General features: G+C 48.1%; 3 protein-coding genes across 3 annotated transcripts in view; 2 read left to right on the top strand and 1 right to left on the bottom strand.

Annotated features, from left to right (window-relative positions):
- LOC140898396 (uncharacterized) overlaps nt 1–20506 on the bottom strand; it is a 317402-nt gene that overhangs the window by 196333 nt on the left and 100563 nt on the right. The gene's annotated exons all lie outside the window — the stretch shown is intronic.
- The window catches only part of LOC140897492 (E3 ubiquitin-protein ligase TRIM15-like), a 52785-nt gene that overhangs the window by 650 nt on the left and 31629 nt on the right, over nt 1–20506 (top strand). Inside the window, exon 2 of the mRNA XM_073310222.1 lies at nt 2119–2349. Within this exon, the coding sequence (XP_073166323.1) occupies nt 2149–2349 (201 nt within the window). The 5' untranslated portion in view covers nt 2119–2148. The remainder of the gene's footprint in view (nt 1–2118; nt 2350–20506) is intronic.
- Nucleotides 6531–8535, top strand: LOC140898001 (erythroid membrane-associated protein-like). The gene is made up of 2 exons (XM_073311368.1): nt 6531–6609; nt 7970–8535. Exons 1-2 carry the CDS (start codon nt 6531–6533, stop codon nt 8533–8535), a joined length of 645 nt encoding a protein of 214 aa, XP_073167469.1.

The following is a 20506-nucleotide window of genomic DNA, read 5'->3' as shown; positions in this document are numbered from 1 at the left end:
ATTTGACCCTAGTGTGGTGTGTAGGGTTCACCTTGTCCAGTTAAACTGAGATAAAATGTGCTAACTAGGAGCAAGGTCAAGCTCAGATCAGGGTTAGCTGTGATGTATTGGGGACCGAGAGACTTTGTCCGTTGGACCATATGAACTGGAACCATAAACTCACTGAACGTTAAATCTCACAAAATGAGGGTCAATCCATCCTCATGATTGTATCCACCCATTATATACCACACCTGAACATACCTATTATATGAACAACGCAACCTCATGTCTCAATGTCTGTACTTTGACCCCTTAACCTCTTACCCCCAGTCGGGGATATTGCAGAGTATGTATTCCTTACGCCACTCGATCTGAAACCGAACTTCGCTCCTCTTGATAATCCGTACATTATTCCCTGGTATCCAGAAACGTCTACTCCAGGGGTTCTCAAACTGGGGGTCGGGACCCCTCAGGGGGTTGCATGGTTATTACATGGGGGGTCGTGAGCTGTCAACCTCCACCCCAAACCCCGCTTTTCCTCCAGCATTTATAATGGTGTTAAAAATATTCAAAAGTGTTTTTAATTTATTAGGGGGGGTCACACTCAGAGGCTTGCTACGTGAAAGGGGTCGCCAGTAAAAAAGTTTGAGAACCACTGTTCTGCTCTGTACCGTTCACGTTTTTTTTTAAACATCATCTTGATAACCTCAAGCACTTTGTCTCTTGTTGAGACACCCTTGCAGGGTGTGATAATGTTTATCTTTGTTTATCATCCCTCTGGGCTCATTCCTCCACTGGCTTCCAGTTTCAACTGAAAGCACTGATCTTATTCCCCACACATCCAGCTACAAACACTGATTTCAGGGGAGATTTTCAAAGGCACGTATGGTGATTAGGTGCCTAATTCACATGGACTGTCAGTAGGACTTAGGCACCCAGTGGCTGTTTTGTATCTCAGAAATCTTCCTCCTGAATCTCCACCAGGCACAACTGGTTTCCTCTGGAACAGTGTAATTAACAGAATGCCAGATGAAACATGCAAAAACTGGAGAAGAAGCATTTTGCATGGTGTGTTTTGTAACTGGTGTTTTATGTGGATAACCAGCAGAACCCTTTCCTTCTTCAGTCTTCTCCACAACTCTCTGCCAATGTATTTCTGATTCTGAGTCAGACCTCCCCCCTTCCAACCTTTCTGCTATTGGAAGATTCTAGATGATCAACAGAATATACTAAGCCACTCAGACCTGAAAACTCATCATTTTAGAGAGATTGGGTGCCATTTTCAGAAGTGCCTAAGTGATTTCGGAGCCTAGGGTTAACAATTTTGCAAGTGGTTAAGGGCCAGATTCTCAAAGGTATTTAGGGGCTTAAAATGCAGGGAGAGCTGTCCTATTTTCAAAAGTCACTTTCAAAGAAACTTAGGCTCCTTAGCATCCAAAGTGACCTTTTGAAAATGGGAACTGGAGGCGTACGTCCCGAAGGCACTTCGGAACATGTTGTTCATTCAGGCCAGCTGAGAGACTGTCAGGCATATTCTCCTGAAATCTCAACCATGTGTTTGTAGTAGGTTGATATGAAAAGAGGGCTCTAAGAACTGTTCCTATCAGGGACATGGGGAGAGTCTGGGATGTCCAACTTTCTCATTTGTGAAAACCGGATGCTGAGCACTGGAACCTGCCCTGTGCCCTGCCGCCACTTTCCCTCGAGGTCCCGCCCCCCACTCCTCTGTCCCTCTCCCACTGTCGCTTGCTGCTCTCTCCACCTCCCTCCCCCTGCCAGCTGAGCAGAGCTCTAGGGGTGTGGTGGAGGTGACTGGGGCAGGGTGGGAGAGGGAGAGCCACGCTCCAGGGGTGGAGGGGTGATTGGAGCAGGATGGGGGAGATGCTGGTACTTTTCTCCCCCCCCATGGAGCCATCCCTGAGTGCTCCTCCAGGCTCCAGCAGCAGCTGCTGCTCGTCTCGCCCTCTGGTGGTGGAAGCCTGTTACTGTGGGTAACCGGACTTCTCATGTCCAGTCAGCAGTGCTGACCGGACACTGCCAGGTTTCCCTTTTGACTGGACTTCCCAGTTGAAAACTGGACATCTGGCAACCCTTGTCCTTGATCTGTCCTTTCCTGTTTGTGTCCCTTCATTATAGGGAAAGATAGAAGCTGAGAGGCAGAAGATCATGTCTGAATTTGAGCAACTGCGGCAGTTCCTGGATGAGCAAGAGCGACTCCTGCTGGCCCAACTGGAAGAGCTGGACAAGGAAATTGTGAAGATACAGGATGAAAATGTCACCAAACTGTCTGAAAAGATTTCCCGTCTCGGTGACTTGATCAGTGAGATAGAAGAGAAGTGTCAGCAGCCAACAAGTGAATTCCTGCAGGTGAGACAGAGACACCCAGATCCCTGCCCAGGGAAGGGAGAGATTCTGATTGATTAGCTTTGGAGTTTATTAAGTGCTTGGAGAGGTCCTACTCCACAATGGAGACTGTCAGTGTGTCCTTTAGCGAAGCGAGGGAAAACAAAATGTGACATTTCTAATATTTCCAATGTGGAAATTTAAAGGCAGATGGTTCAGACCTTTTTGAGACATCCTGTGTAAGCCCCTTCATTTTCCGTTTAAACCAATTTTTACCAAAAAATTTCTGGGTTTTACAAAAAAGTATTATTGAGGTTTTTCTGATTTTCATCCTACTTTTTTATCATTCAAATATATACAAAAAACTTGTTTTATTAAGAAAATACAATACATTGCATGAGATCTCTGTATTCCGATAATACATTAGTCTGTGTGTATATGCAAAGCTGCCTGCTGAAGAAAGAACGTATTGTCTAGCAGATGCACACAATAAACCAACAGGCACGCACGCAAGCTCTGAAGTGCGTGTGCGTCTGAACCGACTGATAAATCACACGCCCACCAAGTACACATTTCAAACTGTTAGTAGACAATGGGTTAAAGATTTGACGCACTAAAATGGGAAGAAAATGAAAATCTACATCAGAATACATTTCAGAACACAAGGAAGTATTCAAAAGGGCTAAAGAAACAACAACAGGAGAGAAGGATGAAGTTGAGCGTATGCGCTGCAAATGGTGTGGCCCAATTATCGAAGGTGAATATTTATAGACTAATCGTTCTAAGCAAAGCTTTTGCTACGGTCTCCCACAGCATTCTTGCCAGCAAGTTAAAGAAGTATGGGCTGGATGAATGGACTAGAAGGTGGATAGAAAGCTGACTAGATTGTCGGGCTCAACAGGTAGTGATCGATGGCTCCATATCTAGTTGGCAGCCAGTGTCAAGCAGAGTGCCCCAAGGGTCAGTCCTGGGGCCGGTTTTGTTCAATATCTTCATTAATGATCTAGAGGATGGTGTGGATTGCACCCTCAGCAATTGCACCTGCAGATGACACTAAACTGGGAGGAGGGGTAGATATGCTGGAGGGTAGGGATAGGATACAGAGGAACCTAGACAAATTAGAGGATTGGGCCAAAAGAAATCTGATGAGGTTCAACAAGGACAAGTGCACTTAGGACAGAAGAATCCCATGCACTGCTACAAACTAGGGACCGAATGGCTAGGCAGCAGTTCTGCAGAAAAGGACCTAGGGGTTACAGTGGACGAGAAGCTGGATATGAGTCAACAATCTGCCCTTGTTGTGAAGAAGTCCAACGGCATTTTGGGCTGTATAAGTAGGGGCATTGCCAGCAGATTGAGGGACGTGATCATTCCCATCTATTCGGCATTGGTGAGACCTCACTTGGAGTACCGTGTCCAGTTTTGGGCCCCCCGCTACAAGAAGGATGTGGAAAAATTGGAAAGAGTCCAGCGGAGGGCTACAAAAATGATTAGGGGGCTGGAGCACATGACTTATGAGAAGAGGCTGAGGGAACTGGGATTGCTTAGTCTGCAGAAGAGCAGAATGGGGGAGGATTTTTTGATAGCTGCTTTCAATTACCTGAAAGGGGGTTCCAAAGAGGATGGATCTAGACTGTTCTCAGTGGTAACCAGATGCCAGAACAAGGAGTAATGGTCTGAAGTTGCAGTGGGGGAAGTTTAGGTTGGATATTAGGAAAATCTTTTTCAGTAGGAGGGTGGTGAAGCACTGGAATGGGTTACCTAGGGAGGTGGTGGAATCTTCTTCCTTAGAGGCTTTTAGGGTCAGGCTTGACAAAGCCCTGGCTGGGATGATTTAGCTGGGGAGTGGTCCTGCTTTGAGCAGGGGCTTGGACTAGATGACCTCCTGAGGTCCCTTCCAACCCTGATATTCTATGATTCTACACCAGTAACCTGTTTGTTCAAATGAAACGTTTTATTTGGGGATTTCAGATATATTGTTTTCTTAAACTCAGGGGGGCCCTTGTGCTTTGAGTTCTGTTTTAGTTCTGCAGCAAACCACAGGGATGAACAGAATTCAAAGCATTCATCTACTGAATACTTTTTCTCCCTGTCTTTCCATCCACCAAAACAAACCCCGATATTTAACCAGAAAACTTAATAGTTTTCTGCACTGATTTGCACCTGTTTTTATTGTGGTAATAAACACTGATAAAATCCCAGGAAAAATTAACTAAAATAAAAACTGAAAATGAAGGGCCCTAACGATATGAAAGCAATAAAAGGCACAACTCCACTTTCTAGGAAGTGAGAGATTAGGAAAGCAAAGTTCTTTGCAGGGCCTATTAAGAAATGAGAATGAATCCAGCTTCCAGAACTGCTGAGCAGAATTGCATACATGGAGAAAGGCAAACACTTTGGACACAGCAGTTGCATGTGGCAGTCAAGGATTCATGCGTCTGATCAGTCTGTTTGAGCAAATGCCATAGAATTTAGAAGGAGAAAACCCACAGTCATGGTGTGTGCTTAGGGGTCCCATTCCATCGAAATCTGTGAATGGACTTTTGAAGTTGCTAACTGCAGAGAACTGCATCTCGAGCTCAACTAGGGATGGCAAAGCAAATCCCCTGCAGAGCAGAAGCGATCCGCATCTTGTGGCACTTGGGACTGAACTCTTTCTCTTTTCTAGGACATCAAAAGCACCTGGAGCAGGTACGTGACTCCTTCCCACTCCCCCTCACGCGTCGTGGTGCTAGAAGGGGACTTTCCCCCCAGGGTCAGATTTTGCAGGGCATTTAGTCACCTGAGACGTAGCTAGGCACTTGGTGGGGTTTTCCAAAGCAGCTAAGCGAGTTAGGCACCTCCCATTGTGATCAGTGGCAGTTGGGAGCCTGACTTGGTTAGGTGCTTTTGAAAATCCCAGGAGGCACCTTTAAAAATCAAGCCTTAAGTGACTTGCCCAAGGTCATGCAGGGAGGCTGTGGCAGAGCAGGGAGTGGAACATAGGTTTCCAGAGTCCTACAGCAACCCCTTAACCACTGGAGCATCCTTTCCCTTGAGATTAGGCCCTTCTCTCTGAGGGGCAGCCTGTGGACCCCTTACTCTCTTTAACTCCCATTGGAGGAGCTAGGCATTTAAAAACTCCAGTGAGGAGATGAATTGTCTCACCAGTGGGAGTTACAGGCTCTCATTGAGCCCACAAGAGAGCAGCCTCTGGTAGCTCATTCTCAAGAAAGAAAAGATTTAGGATGTTTCCCCCTTCCCCCCCCCCCCCAGGTGTGAGAAGGTGAAGTTCGAGAAACCAATGGCTGTGCCACAGGATGTGAGCGAGAGAGTTGGCGTCTCTTCCCAAAGAAATGTTTGTCTACAGGAGGCTCTGAAGAAATTCAGAGGTAACTTAACAGTTATTTGGGCTCATGATATGGCGATGGCACATCGAGATGTGCCTCTGACTGTGGAAGGAGATGGACTCTGGCCTATTAGTTCTCAGCTCGTCACAGCTAGACGTCTGTGGGTGGGATGGGGAGGGCTCAGGGCTGATGCCAGTTTGCCAGGCCTCCACTTGGATTGTCTCAGACCCAACCATGGGTGTCAAAATTGGCCACTCAGCATTTCAGAGACACACAATCGCCAGATGTTTTAGAAAATGTTGAATTTCACCTCCATGGCTGGGATTTTTCGAGGGACCTAAGGGATTTAGGCCCCATCTCTCTCTGACTGTCAATGGGAGTTGGCCACCACGTGGCCTCAGCCCTTTTGAAAATCCCAGACTCTGTACCTCAAGTTCCTCCATCTTGAAAAAGGAGGAAATAATGGCCAACCTACCTTGTTGTGCTAATTAGTGAATGCCACCGAGTGCTTTGAGATCGTTGGAGTAAGGCAGGAGATGGACAATATATTTTGGACGATGATTTCACTTTAGTTTGGTCTCACTGGAAAGGTCTCCCCATTCCGATCTGCCTCTCGTTCTATGGTCTTTTCCTTTGGGCTGTCTCTCAGAATTACAGCACGGTTCCATGCCGTGCTGCGACAGCCATGTCAGCCCCAGGATATTAGACAGGGTGGGGGAGGTCATAGCTTTTATTGGACCAACTCCTGTTGGTGACAGAGACAAGTTTTTGAGCTACATGGACCTGAAGAAGAGCTCTGAGTAAGCTCCAAAGCTGGTCTCTCTCAATCACGGTTACATTAATTAACGGTAGAAATGTCACCAGAGTCAAGACAACATGAAATCATCTCTCTTCCAATCCTTCCTTTCTCTTGAGACCCGGCCCTATGAACTGAGCTCAAATGCAGAGAGAAAGGGTATGGGCTAGATTCACAAAAGGACTTGGGGTGAGGGGGTCTACTTGCCATTTTAGGCACCTCAGTCCCAGAATTAGACCACACTGGGATTCACAAAGACCCCCACTTAGCTGCAACCAAACCTTGTAGGTGCCTAAAATTACTCATCATCTCTATTTTTGCGGTATTTTTGTCACCCACTGGGTAACAACGTTGCATATTGGGAAACTGAGGCATATATAGGCTTCATTAAAAAATTGAAAAAAATCCCAGTTTCTCACACCCTCCTAACAGTACCTCCTTGATGCCTGGTGGGAACCATGGGGAATTTCCTGCTCAGCTTCAGCCAACAGGCAGCTCCCCAGGACTGACACTCAGGGCCCACCCCAGCCAGGCTACTGGGGAGCATGAGAAATGGTCCTAGCCTCCCCCAGGGCTGAGCTCTGCCCGTAAGGGTCTGTCTGCACTGCAGAGTGAACCCTGGGGCTCAGCACCCAGGTTAGCCTGGGCTGGGTGCAAGGAGCCATGCTGCTGAGCCTGACCTCACTTACTGGGTCCTCACGGGTGCTGCTGTGGCTCTAGGACTCTGGGAGCACATCCCCTGGCTGACCAGCTATTCTGAGTTTCTTTCCCAGTGATTCGTGGGGTACCCGGTCTGTCTTTCACAGGCGAATTGGGGGAAAGGCACTGGAGGGCTATTTTCCCTCAGGTCAAGCTGGCAGTGGCATTCGGGGGGAGGCTTTTCACCTTCCTCCACAGCATGTGGCTGCGGGTGATGTGCCAGGATTATCTGGGGGTATCTCACCGAATCATTTCCCTGCATTGCGGGGGCCTCGGGCACTGGTGACCCTCGGTGCCTCCTCTTCTCTGCCTGTGGCACATCATAGCACGGTCGGCTGTAGGCTGTCAGGCTTTGGGCTAATATTGGTTGTTGGGTTAGGTGGGTGCTGGGTGGAGTTGGTGGCCTGTGATATACGGGGGTCAGATTAGATGACCTGATGGTCCCTTCTGGCCTCAGACTCTCTCACTCTCAGCACTGGAGTGGTTTAGCCTGCACAGAGGTGCCGACTTCCCCAGTTCCCAAGGGGGTGCTTGACCCTTGCTCTGCCCCGGGCCCCACCCCCACTCCACCCCTTCCCCCAAGCCCCCACCCCTGCCCCATCTCTTCCTGCCCCGCTCCATTCTGCCCCCTTCCCCTGCCTCTTTCTGCCCCCACTCCTCCCTCTTCCCCCCCCCCGCCCCAGAACCTCCTGCCCACCGCTGAACAATGGATCCGTGGCAGGAGGAAGGCGCTGGGAGGGACGGGGAGGAGCTGATCGGCGGGTGGGAGGTGCTTTGGGTACTTAACACTCTCCTCCTGCCTCTCTCTCCCCTCGTGCAGTGCAGGCCACTCCGGATCCAGACCTGGGGATTCCCTGTTCCGTCGTGTCCACAGATGAGAGTGTGATACAGAAATACCAAGACACGGGATATTTAGTGACACAGAACAGGTTTTACCCTGCTGCCTGTGTGCTGGGCTATAAGGGCTTCACCTCAGGGAGGTGTTACTGGCAAGTGGAGGTGGGGAACAAACGTAATTGGGTTTTGGGCATTGCCAAAGAGTCTGTGATACATGAGGGAGCGAAAAGCCGTACACCAGAGGAGGGGATCTGGGCTTTGCAGAGTACAGGGAATGAGTACTCGGCCCTCACCTCCCCTGAGGCTGCTCTGGCCCTACCTCATAGCCCCAGTAACATTGGGCTTTATCTGGATTATGAAGGGGAGGAAGTTACATTTTATGACGTTACATCTTCTGGCAGAGAGACGATCTTTACTTTCACATCCTCTTTCCCTGGGAAGATCATCCCCTTCTTTGGGAGCCGGCGTGTAGAATTTGAGTTCACTGGTAAGCATACCATTATGTGTTCACTGGCCGACACATTGTTAATCCCTGTGACAGAGGAGTAGGGATCACTCAATATGAGCAATCTAAAGTAGAGCAAAGACATAGGTAATATATAAATTACAGCTATCACACTTTGCCATTCTAATCACAGTCTTGCCAGCCTGAAGCATTCAAAAAGTGTGTCAGGCCCCCCAGAATCATGAGATTGGCTGCAACATCTTTTTAAATATTGTGTCATTTTCTTTGCCTTCTGGTTTCCCAGCTTTTGGGGTGTTCTTGTTTCCGATTTTCAATCTTTGCTACACAAATGTGAAGGCAGGAAATGTATCTGTAATATAATCTGAGGTTGCCTTGCAATCTACCTACTCCAGCTGCTGGGACTTTAAGATAAACACCAAGTGCTGCGAGACTCACAATAAAATGATGAGAGAGGACAAGACTTACTTGCTTAGCATTATACTGGTGACAGGAGTTTCCTGACCCTCTTACATGCCTGTCTCTGTAACTCTGTGATCCTCCAGGCACACAAAAACTGGCCAACCAGGAGCCACTCTCAGGGTCACAGCAGAGCCCGCCTGTCTTAGGGCAGGTCTACACTTAAAATACTGCAGCAGAACAAATGCACCGGTGCTGCTCCGCCGCTGTAATGCTTAAGTGAAGACGCTCCTGTGCCAACAGGAGAGCTTCTCCCATCAGTGTAGTTAATCCACCTCTGAGAGGTGGTAGCTATGTCCAGGGGAGAAGCTCTCCCGTCAATGTACCGCTGTCTACCCCAGGAGTTCAGTCGGTACGACTGCGTTCACTGAGGGGTGTGGATTTTTCACAGCCCTGAGCGATATAGTTCTATCAATGGAAGTTTATAGTGTAGACCTGGCCTAAGTTCTGACTCATTTCAGGTCATCCATCAAAGTCCTCTGCTCTTTACTTCTGAATATAAAAACCATAGTGGGGTTTCCCTCTCCCTCCAATTCCCCAGCTCAATGCTCCTATTTTGCTCTGCTTAGTTATTTGGATGCTGTAGATTCAGATGAGTAAATTCACACAATAAAGTTTATTTCAATCTTCTGGTCTTGGACTTTGTCACAAGGGTATTAGATCTGTACGGCTCTGCCCTGAAAGGCTAGACAGACCCACCAGCAAATGCCTTGAAGGGGCTTGAAGAAAAGCAGCTGGGTAACTGTAAGCGAAAGCTCTAAAAGCAAAGAAATCCACCTTGATTACCATGCACATTGTAGGGAGAGTGGTCATTTTGGATGAGCTATTACCAGCAGGAGAGTGAGTTTGTGTGTGTATGGGGGTGGGGGGGTGAGAAAACCTGGATTTGTGCTGGAAATGGCCCACCTTGATTATCATGCACATTGTAGGGAGAGTGGTCACTTTGGATGAGCTATTACCAGCAGGAGAGTGAGTTGTGTGTGTGGTTTTTGGAGGGGGGTGAGGGGGTGAGAGAACCTGGATTTGTGCAGGAAATGGCCCACCTTGATTATCATGCACATTGTGAAGAGAGTTGTCACTTTGGATGGGCTATTACCAGCAGGAGAGTGAGTTTGTGTGTAGGGGGGTGGAGGGTGAGAAAACCTGGATTTGTGCTGGAAATGGCCCAACTTGATGATCACTTTAGATAAGCTATTACCAGCAGGACAGTGGGGTGGGAGGAGGTATTGTTTCATGATCTCTGTGTGTATATAATATCTGCTGCAGTTTCCACGGTATGCATCCGAAGAAGTGAGCTGTAGCTCACGAAAGCTCATGCTCAAATAAATTGGTTAGTCTCTAAGGTGCCACAAGTACTCCTTTTCTTTTTAGTGAAGAGAAAGAGATGGTTCTGTGTAAAACCTGAAGAGGGCATCTGGGCTCTGAGATTCTGCTGGAACCAATTCCAGGCTCTCACCTACCCACAGACTTCTGTGACTCTGAGCATAAGACTCACAAAGATCAGGGTTTATCAGAGCAAGTGGCACTTTACGATGCTGATAACAAGACCCCAATCTTCATGTTCAATTATTCTTTCACTGAGAAAATCTTCCCTTTCTTTTCTCTTCAGCCTCCGAGATCATACCTTAAAACTGTGCCCCGGAAAGCCAATAAATGGATTTCATTGGGTGTCATTTTTTCCCTACTGTTTACACAAGTCTCCAAGTTACGAAACTGGAAAGAGAAAGGATTTGAGCAACATTAAAAGAAAGGCTCAGATTCACAAAGGGACTTAAGCAACTAAGGCCTGGTCTACACTACAGAGTTAGGTCGAAGTCTGGCAGCTTAAACGCCGACCTAATAATGTCAGCGTCCAGACTACAGTGTACCTCCCACCGACCTAACTCGCCTGCTACGTCGAATGAATAACTCCCCCTCCAAGAGAGGTCCGGCGCTTACGTCGACATAGTTAGGTCAACGCAGTGGCAGTGTATACGCTGCGTTGCCTACATCAGCTTAAGTGGCCTCCAGGAGGTGTCCCACAATGCCCCATTGTGACCCACTCTGGTCACTGTTTTGAACTCTGCTGCCCATCAGCCAGGGTCACAGGAACAAGCCCCTCCTGTTTAAGGACTGGGAGTTTTTGAAATTCCATTTCCTCTTTGCTCTGCATGGAGAGCTCACCTAGCAACTGCCCAGCTGAGCAGGCTCCAGGCTCCCAATGCTCTGCTGCCGGCACCGCTCAGGGGGTGGTGGAGCTCCTGGGTCTGTGGGGAGGACAGGCTGTGCAGGCCCGGCTCCGATCCAGCGTAGAAATGTGGACGTCTATGAGCAGATTGCTCGGAGCGTGGGGGAGAAGGGCTAGAAGAGGGTCCCGCAGCACTGCCATGTGACAGCCACGGAGCTGCGCCAGGCGTACCAGGAGGCGAGGGAGGGAAGCAGTCGCTCTGATGCGGCTACACAGACATGCTGATTTGACAAGGAGCTGCATGCTGTCCTCTGAGGTGATGCCATGCCACCCCCGAGCCCCATGGGTACCGGAGGAGTTGGAGTCATGGGCCACCGCAGCCAACCCTGAGGATGAGAATGGGAGACAGGCGAACAGGGGGTTGATTTTCAGATTCAGGGCTTAAATTCAGCTGGAGCTGTCCGGAGTGGAGCTCTGGTAAATATTTTCAACCCCGATGGAGTTTTTATCGCATATTGGAGGAGGGCAGGGGGGGCTGCGCGAAATACACTACAAGAATTTAAACCCTGATCAGATTAAACTCTGTGTTCTAATCTGTAATGGACTGAGACTAATAAAGAAATAACACCGCCTTCATTCTGGGGTTTCCAAACACTCGCCCTGAGGTTTAATGCTGTAGAACACATTTCCCAATCACAGAGGTACTTTATTTGTGTCCAAATTTAAAATACAAATGTCACACTCCTAGGAAATGGTGACAGGAATGCCCCCGTCTGTCATAACGCGCTGCCCCTGGACCAGAGCATGAGGAAAGGGAGAGGTAGCATTACTGTGATAGGGGAACCCCCATCATCGTGCTCTGTTACCCCTGGGCCAGGAGATGGGGAAAGGTAGAGGATGGGGAAAGGTGACAGGTAGCAAGTTGCGATGGGAATGCTCCCTCTGGACGGCAGGATGGGGAAAGGCAAAGGCAGCAAATTGTTTCATGGCAGTAAAAGGGAGAATAGAGATGTCAGTAGCAACTACAGGTCGCAAATTCTGCAGGCAGCAGTTTGTGGCATTGAGCTAACAACTTAAAATGCCTTGTTCCAAACTTTTAAGTAACATTTAACTTTTAAACGCCTGAACAGCAAATGTAACTTTTCTTGTCTGCAGCGTAAACACTGGCATTTTTGTCTGTTTGAATAATCAAAGTGGTGCTTTCCGTGCCTTCTTGGCTGCAAAGATTTGAACTGCTTCCTGCTGGAGGTCCACCGTCTGGGCCAGCTCATGCTCTGTTGAGATGGTTGCAAGGCCGACCAGCCTCTCCGGTGTCATTGTGGAGCACAGATGAGTTTTTATTAACTGCAGCTTGGAGAAGCTGCGTTCTCCACTGGCAACTGCTACAGGAAGTGTTAGAAGTATGCGCAGAGCAACAAAAGCATTTGGAAAGAGGTGGGTCATCTTCTTTGTGCACATATATTCCAGGACAGCCTTTGGAGTTGATCCTGCTGAAATGTATCTTGAAAGGGCTTTCAGTTCATCACCTAAATCACTCGCATCAATATCGCGCATGTCATCATGTGTCAACACTGTCTCTAGTGCCCTGTATTGCTAGTGTAGGTCTTCTTCAGGGACAGTGAGGAGTTTTGGAATATCATACAACATCCCAAACATACTGCTGTGTTCCTTGAGCTGCATGAAATGTTCTTCAACTGACTGTATAGCTCAATCTAGCACCTGGTTAAAGAACTCAACTTTGAATTGTTGTTTGGGGTCTCTGATGGGATTATCCCGTGCCTCGTCATCAAAATGTCTTCTTCTGCGGTGACTCTTGTATCCTTGAATGGGTGGGAAAATAGCTCCAGTGTCAAGTTCCTCTAACAACTTCTCTGCACTTTTCAAACATTTTGAAATCCGTCATCTGAGCGGTAAAACTGTAGGTATGACTTTGCTTTGTCCAGTTGTTCCATTGCTCCAGATATGTCAAGGTCAACACCTTGGAGTCTCTTGCTTACAACATTTATTTCAAACATTATGTCATGCCACAACACTAAGCTACACAGAAATTTCAAGTTATGTATGTTTCTGGTGATTCCATTTCCCTCTGCCACTGTTCTCCCACAAACAGTTCCTGTCACAGCATTATCCTCCATAATAGCAACTATGGCATCATCTATCTTCCCAATTTGGTGTTTGATAGGCTTTATCGCCTCCACTCAACTTTCCTATTGTGTGGCTGTCACGGAGTCCCTGGGTGATGCTCTGGAACTGCTCCCTACGAAGCCAGTCAGGACTCTGGGGAAGTCTCCTTTCTGGGAGCAGACTGTCTGCAGGACACACAGCTCACACAGCTTCCACCTTCCTGGATCTGACCTCAGAGCATTCAGCATCCTCTGCCACACCGTGCGCTTCCCACAGCGAGTCCGCCCAGGCAGGCTCCTGGGGAAGCCAGAGGGTCCTGCACTCCAACTCCGCAGTCAGATGTGACTCTCAGCCCGCCAGTAAAACAGAGGTTTATTAGACGACAGGAACACGGTCTAACACAGAGCTTGTAGGTGCAGAGAGCAGGACCCCTCAGCTGGGTCCATTTTGGGGGGCAGTGAGCCAGACAACCACGTCTGTACTTCACTCCATGTCCCCAGCCAGCCTCAAAACTGAAACTCCCTCCAGCCCCTCCTCTTCTGGGCTTTGTCCATTTCCCGGGCCAGGAGGTCACCTGATTCCTTTGTTCTCCAACCCTTTAGTTCTCACCTTGCAGGGGGGAAGGGCCCAGGCCATCAGTTGCCAGGAAACAGGGTGTTGGCCATTCTCTGTGTCCAGACCCCTGCACATACCTGCCCTCTAGGGCTCTGCAACAATCATATGCCCTTATCCCACCACCTAGATACTTAAGAACTGCCTAGGGGAAACTGAGGCACCCCCACAATATTCAGAGGAAACACTACAAACAGTCCCGCTTCGTCACAGTGGCACACAGTGGTTTCAGTATCAGAGAGGATGTTCCCAGATGTTGCTTCAAAATTTGCCATCGATGAGTTGATGCCGAGAAAAATACATAGACGCTTTGAATTACATTAAAAAATTCAGCAGCCTCACTAGAAGCTGATGCTGCATCACTGACCACCAAATTCAATGAATAAGAACTGCATGGGACAAAAAAAGCTCGAGGGTTTAACTCTCGGATCCGTGTCTGCACTCCTCTGTTCTTTCCTCTCATGTTGGCACCATTATCGTAGCCCTGACCTCTCATGTCAGCTATCGCAATTCCCGTATCTTCCAGCTTTTTAAGAAGCACATCTGTCATACCAGCTCCTGTGGTATCATCAATGTCAATAAATTCTAGAAAATGCTCTCTGACAGTCACCATTGCAGGGACCTTTTCACTAGGTTCTGTTGTTGTTACAAAACACACCATTAAAGTCATTTGTTCTGTATGGCTGATGTCAGGTGTGCAGTCCAGAATAACAGGGTAATATCTTGCTGACTTCAGATCTGCCACCATCTTCTGTTTGACTTTTGTTGCCAGTAACTGTATGATCTCATGTTGAATTGTTTTGCCAAGGTAGTGGTGTGTACACGTTTCTTGGGTGGTGACACTTCTTAGCTGCTCCTGGAATACAGCATCAAACTCAGCCATCAGCTCCACAATTTTAAGGTCAGTTAAGGTTAATTTCCATTGTTTGGCACATACAGCTGATCTGAAGTGCCACGCAGTGCTAGGTTTTGGGTAGCAAGCATTCTCACAATGGCAATGAGCCTTTTCACAACATTTTGCCAGTAAAGAGACTCTGATGCAATCTTCTCTTGATGCTGATCATCTATGGTGGCCTTTAACCTTTAGTCTCATCTCATGCTCTTTCCACCTATGGAATGCTCTCTGGTGATTTGCTGCCTTCTCATGGCATGCCAGATTTCTAGCCAGATTTTTCCAGTCCTTTGTTTCTGCAGAACCCAATGTGGCTGGAACATTAGACGGGAAGAGTTTGCAACAAAACCAGTATGCAGCATTCTGGGTTTTTGAGTACATAAGCCATGGCCTCTCCACTTTGTCACCATTGGGGATTTCACGCCAGTAAAGTGTTGGATGGAAACTTCTCTTTTCATTGTCTTTGGGGAACATGAAGTTTTTCACTTGTTGAGGCCAATGCAGTACAAGGAAGTCCCTCGGGTTACTGCTCAAGTGGGTCCACAATCCTGGATCATCTAGACTTAAGGAACTAAACTCAGGAGCAGCTGTTTCTTGCGCCTCCACCACACTCTTCTCTGATCTACACTTTTCTTCAGGAATGTGCATGGTTACATCCATTTGAGATGGAGATAGGGATGCTGCAGTAGCTGCCAGGTCACCTGCACTCCGACTAACTGGAAGATCAGGCATCTCCTCACCACTCACATCCTCACTGGGGCTGGAAGGCTCACTGTGAACATTTGTGTCTGTGTATCTCAGGAGAGCTCCTTCCTGCTTAGATAGAAAAGCTTCCTTCACTTTCTTTCTTTTTCTGAGTGCTGCCCCAGAGGGGCGTTTTCTTCTTTCACTCATGACTGCTGTTCTGTGCCAGCTATAGTGGCCTTCAACACTCAGTGGAAGGGGACAAATAAGCAGGCTGGTAACAGGCCTGAGTGAGGGAAGATATCAGCATCTTAAGGGCCTAACTGGCTCCTACTGTTTCAGTTGACTGCCTGTTCTCCCCAGGTGGGTTCAGGGAAGCAGCAGGAAACAGGAAGCTGCCTGAGAAGCTAGGGGTTAATCAGTCCAGGCTCCTGGGGGTGCTGGAGAGGAACATAAGAGGCTCCTTCTCCTGTCTCTCCCTGCAGCTCCTGCTGCTTTCTGCTATTCCCCCTCACCTTTTCTCCTGCCTGCCTGTTAGGTCTCTTGTGCCCTCCTTCCTCCAGCACAGCACTCCCCCATCTCTGGGCATCTCGAGCAGAGAATACAGATGCCCCAGCAGCAGACACAGTTTTCTACGCTCTGGGTCCTAGTGGTGCCTCCCCACAGTCTGGCACCTGAGGCGGCCGCCTCAGTTCGCCTCATGGTCAGGCCAGCCCTGGACCCTGCCCACCTCCCATCCAGGGCTTAATTTGTCCCCCAGCTTGCTGGGTCTGAGGAAGGCTGCTGTGCAAAGTGATATTTGGATGTTTGTGAATCACTTTTCGCTGCCTCCCAGCTCGCTAGCAAGTCTCCTGCTGTGAGACGTGATATTAACAAACGTACAAACATCACTTTTCACAGCAGCAGACTTACTCGCGAGCAAAAAAAAAAGCAACCAAAAAAGCAAAAGAAACAACAATTAAACAAAGACAAGAACATGCAAAGCACCTTACTTGTGTTTCTATTCGGTGCCACAAGTACTCCTTTTCTTTTTACTGTAAGGAGAGTGATCACTTAAGATGAGCTAATACCAGCAGGAGAGCGGGGGTCGGGGCGGGGGAGGAGAAAACCTTTTGAAGTGATAATCAAGGTGGGCCATTTCCAGCAGTTAACAGAAACCTCCGAGGAGCAGTGGGGGGTGGAGGGGAGGAAATAAACATGGGGAAATTGTTTTATTTTGTGTAATGACCCATCCATTCCCAGTCTCCATTCAAGCCCCAGTTAATTGTATCCAGTTTGCAAATTAATTCCAATTCAGCAGTCTCTCGTTGGAGTCTGTTTTTGAAGTCTTTTTGTTTGAATATTGCGACCTTTAGGTCTGAGATCGAGTGACCAGAGAGATTGAAGTGTTCTCCGACTGGTTTATGAATGTTATAATTCTTGACATCTGATTTGTGTCCATTTTTTCTTTTCCGTAGAGACTGTCCAGTTTGACCAATGTACATGGCAGAGGGGCATTGCTGGCACATGATGGCATATATCACATTGGTAGATGGTAATGGCTGCTTTGCCGGGCTCACCTTTCTCCCTCCGTCAGGTTGGCCGATGGGGATAATGAGCCTGGAGATCTCATTCCCACTGCTCTGAGTGGTGCCCATGTGCACACGACCCAGCTCAGCTCTTCCTGTATCCCAGGAACGTCTTCATCTTCTGGGATCCTCATGGCAGCAGTGGGATGATTTAACGGAGTCCCTTAGTCATGGGGCCTTTCTCTCGCTTTTGTTTCAGAGCCAGCGTCCTGGAATCGTCTCCTGGTGCGTGGAGTGGTGGCAGTGGTGGGGGTGATAGTCTCACTGTACCGATGTGGGTTTTGGAAAGGTAGAGGAAAAGTGTTTTGCCTACTCGCAACTCGTCTTCAGGAAGCTGCTGACTCATCCCTCCCCACAGCCTGGAAGTCGGCAGGATTCCCAGGAATCTGAGCTCCCCGCAGTGTGTGACAGGCATGGGGACCAGGCCCAGGGAACCAGAAACAGGAATCAAGACCCAGCCCTGGAGAATGGGGAAGGAGACCTGCTAATGGAGGACAGACGCTTCCCCCAGGAACCCAGAGGAAGGGGTCCATTAGGTGGGGACACGGGTGTGGCCCAGGAAACTGGAGCAGCATTGCCAATCCTCCAGGGTGACCGGGAGTCTGCAGGAATTAAAGATTAATTTTGAATGAAAGATTATGTCATGTGATAAAATCTTCAGGAATACGTCCAATTAAAATTGGCAACCCTAAACCGGAGTGGGGGGAGGGACCCATTAAATGGAGACAGACTTGGGCTCGGGAACCAGCGAGAAGAGCTGATCCCTCCTACGATGCCCCTCAATGGTGGGGACTAGACTGGGTGAAACTTTTCATCTAAACCTATTTGAGGTGAAAAATGCAGATTCAGCAGTTTGCAAATTCGTATCCGGTCTGCTGAATTGTTCACGTCCAGACCCTCCCCCCCCCCGTCCTTCACAAGTCAAAGCATTTCGTTTAGACACTTTCCAAACAAACCATTTTGATTTTTCAGCTTGAAATAATTATTTGTTTAAAAATGTCTTTCAGTTTTATTTTAAAAATTCAAAAAGTGACAACCCTTGAAATGTTCCTGGGTGGTTTTTTTTTTTAAGCTTTTTGGTTCATCAAAAATTTGGAAAAATGTTAGTTTTGTTCAGCCTGAAACCAGTTTTTTTCCATCTCTTTTTTTGGAATTGCCAGCGACCAAAAAATTCTGTTTTCCCAGCTCCAGGGGCGGGTGAGGATTTTGGCAGTTATATTGTGGGTCTCTGAGTCTCCTTGTTGCTCAAAGTTTTCTTACTGTAATAAATTAATTTGGGATGAGGGCAGGATGGGCAAAAGCTTCCTAAAAGTGTGGGGGGGGGCTGCTGGCACCCAAACTGTGGCCCAGCCCCTCTGCCACCCCTTCTCCTCGAGGTCCTGCCCCCTCAAACTGCCCCTTTCCCTGGGGGCCCCCCTCACGCAGCCTTTCTCTCTGAGCTCCCACTTCACACCGCCCCTTGCCCCCAAACAACCCCCCGCCCCCCCGTTCCCTTCTCTCCCCACTCATCCAGTCGCTCACACTTATGGCCAGTAAAAAGTGGTGGGCTCTGGTCTCCCCTCTGGATGAGAGTGGATGAGAGTGGCACCCCTGGATGAGAGTGGGAGAGGATGAAGAACTCCTTTCAAATATAACTCCCCCCCACCTCAAAAAAGCACAATTTGCCAGCAACAGCAAAACATGCACCTAACCAACCCGTGCCAGTCAGGCTGTGTTGTGTGTGACATTCCCGTCCTGGGGCAGTTTATGTCTTTGAGAATATGAACCCTGCAGGCCTGGGTGTTTCTCTGCGTAATGTGACCTCAGTGCTCCTGATGAGAGCCGTTGTTTGTAAATGTTTCAGTAGCAGAGATATTTATTATTCATGTACAGACAGACATTTATTCATCATTAGAACTGGTCAAAAATAGCAAGGGTGGAGAGGTTCATGAAAATTGAAGAAGAAACCACTCGCCCCCCTGCCCCCCTGTTAGCCGACGGCCAAGGATGTTTGGTGAGGTGCCAGCTATGCCCGTTTATACCATCCGTGACTTTAACCGCTAGGACGCACTGTCCCTTCGCGGCGGGCAGCCCGGGCTAGGCTGACGGATGCCCCAAGGTCCTAACCACCCGTGACTTTAACTGCTAGAGCTCAGAGCTCCTTCGCAGCGGGCAGTCAATACTGACTGACAGGTGCCCCAAGAGTTTGCCCCGTGGAGGCAGCACAACTCAACGCTAGGCTCTTAGTACTCTCACCTAATGGCCAGGCTTTAGAGCCAAAACGGATGAGGTTCTTTAATTGTGTTGGCTGCTTTACAGTAAACCAGAGAAAACAAGTCAGGCTTATGCATAAATGGTTACCAAAATTTATTAAGCTAGATTCTAATCATGTGGTTACAAAATTGCTAGTGCCTACTTATTTAAATGTAGAGATGTTACACACACAAACAAGTTACAAAACTGAAGCCACAATCCCAAAGAAAGAAAACAAAGTATAGAGCTCTATTTCAAAATATGTGTACACTAAAGATAGGAGATCAGGTGTGGGTGCTTCTTACCCTCCTTGCATCTCTCGATTCCAGCGGTGCCAAGCCAGGATCGGTCACTCAATTCCGCGGAAAGACGAATAAGGGACAAGGCGTAGGGACCCTCTTAGCTGCAGAAGCCTTGGGAGGCTGTCACTTATCTGACCAGCAGATAGATAGTGAAAAGCACTCAAAAATCATGGTGCTGTAGGTCCTCTACTTATACCTCTGTACTCCTTTATTCTCTTTCTCCTTTCTTATGCAAATTGAGGCTGGTCAGAGTAGTTTACACTTGCAAGGGAGAGAAACAATAAGTTTCGACTACTGGACATTTCTTTTATCAGGGTAAATATTTTCCCACCTAGGATGTTGGGGTGAGTGCATCACGCTATTTAGTAGGGGCTAAGAGCCATGTCTGTCACAGGGCCTCTGCCTGCTGTGAGCTTAATCGTCCTATCTGCTCCCAGAGGCACATTGTAGCAGCACACCTGTGCTTTCACAGCTTCAAAGGCTGTGCTGGAATATATGTTAAGTGCCCTGTTCCGGCTTCCTCCTGTGTTTCCAGCAATGCTGGTCTGAGAGGGGCGGGGGCTGGCTGTCTGGCTACACACCCACCCCCCCGCATAGTCTTCAAACTTATTTGCAAATGTTTTTAATGATCAAAGTTTTGTTTAGTTTTGCTGGGAAAAACTTCACGTTCTCTCTCAAGTGGGCAGAGAAATCCAAAATGTTTTTTTTAAAAAGGGAACTTTGTTCAAATGGTCAATGTAATCCAAAGTGGCATTTTTAGTTCAAAGGTTGCATTGTCAGTGTAAAACCCTTTTGAACCAGCTCTATTACTGTATAACAGGATGAGTTTATTTTTCGTGATGCATTGTTTGGGCCAAGTTCCGAGTGGCATTTCAGTTTTTGCAGAGCTCTTCTCTTCTTGCGTCTGCACCTCTCATAAGCTGTGGCCTTAGTCTTAGCCCTGGAAACACTTACGTGCATGTTTCACTTTAATTACTGCTGTGAATACTTCCATTTCAATGGGACAACTCTGAGGCC

This window comes from Lepidochelys kempii, chromosome 14, assembly GCF_965140265.1.
Source record: "Lepidochelys kempii isolate rLepKem1 chromosome 14, rLepKem1.hap2, whole genome shotgun sequence".
NCBI lineage: Eukaryota > Metazoa > Chordata > Testudines > Cheloniidae > Lepidochelys > Lepidochelys kempii.
Note: the sequence above shows the minus strand (reverse complement) of the source record. Positions and strands in the feature narration are given on the sequence as shown.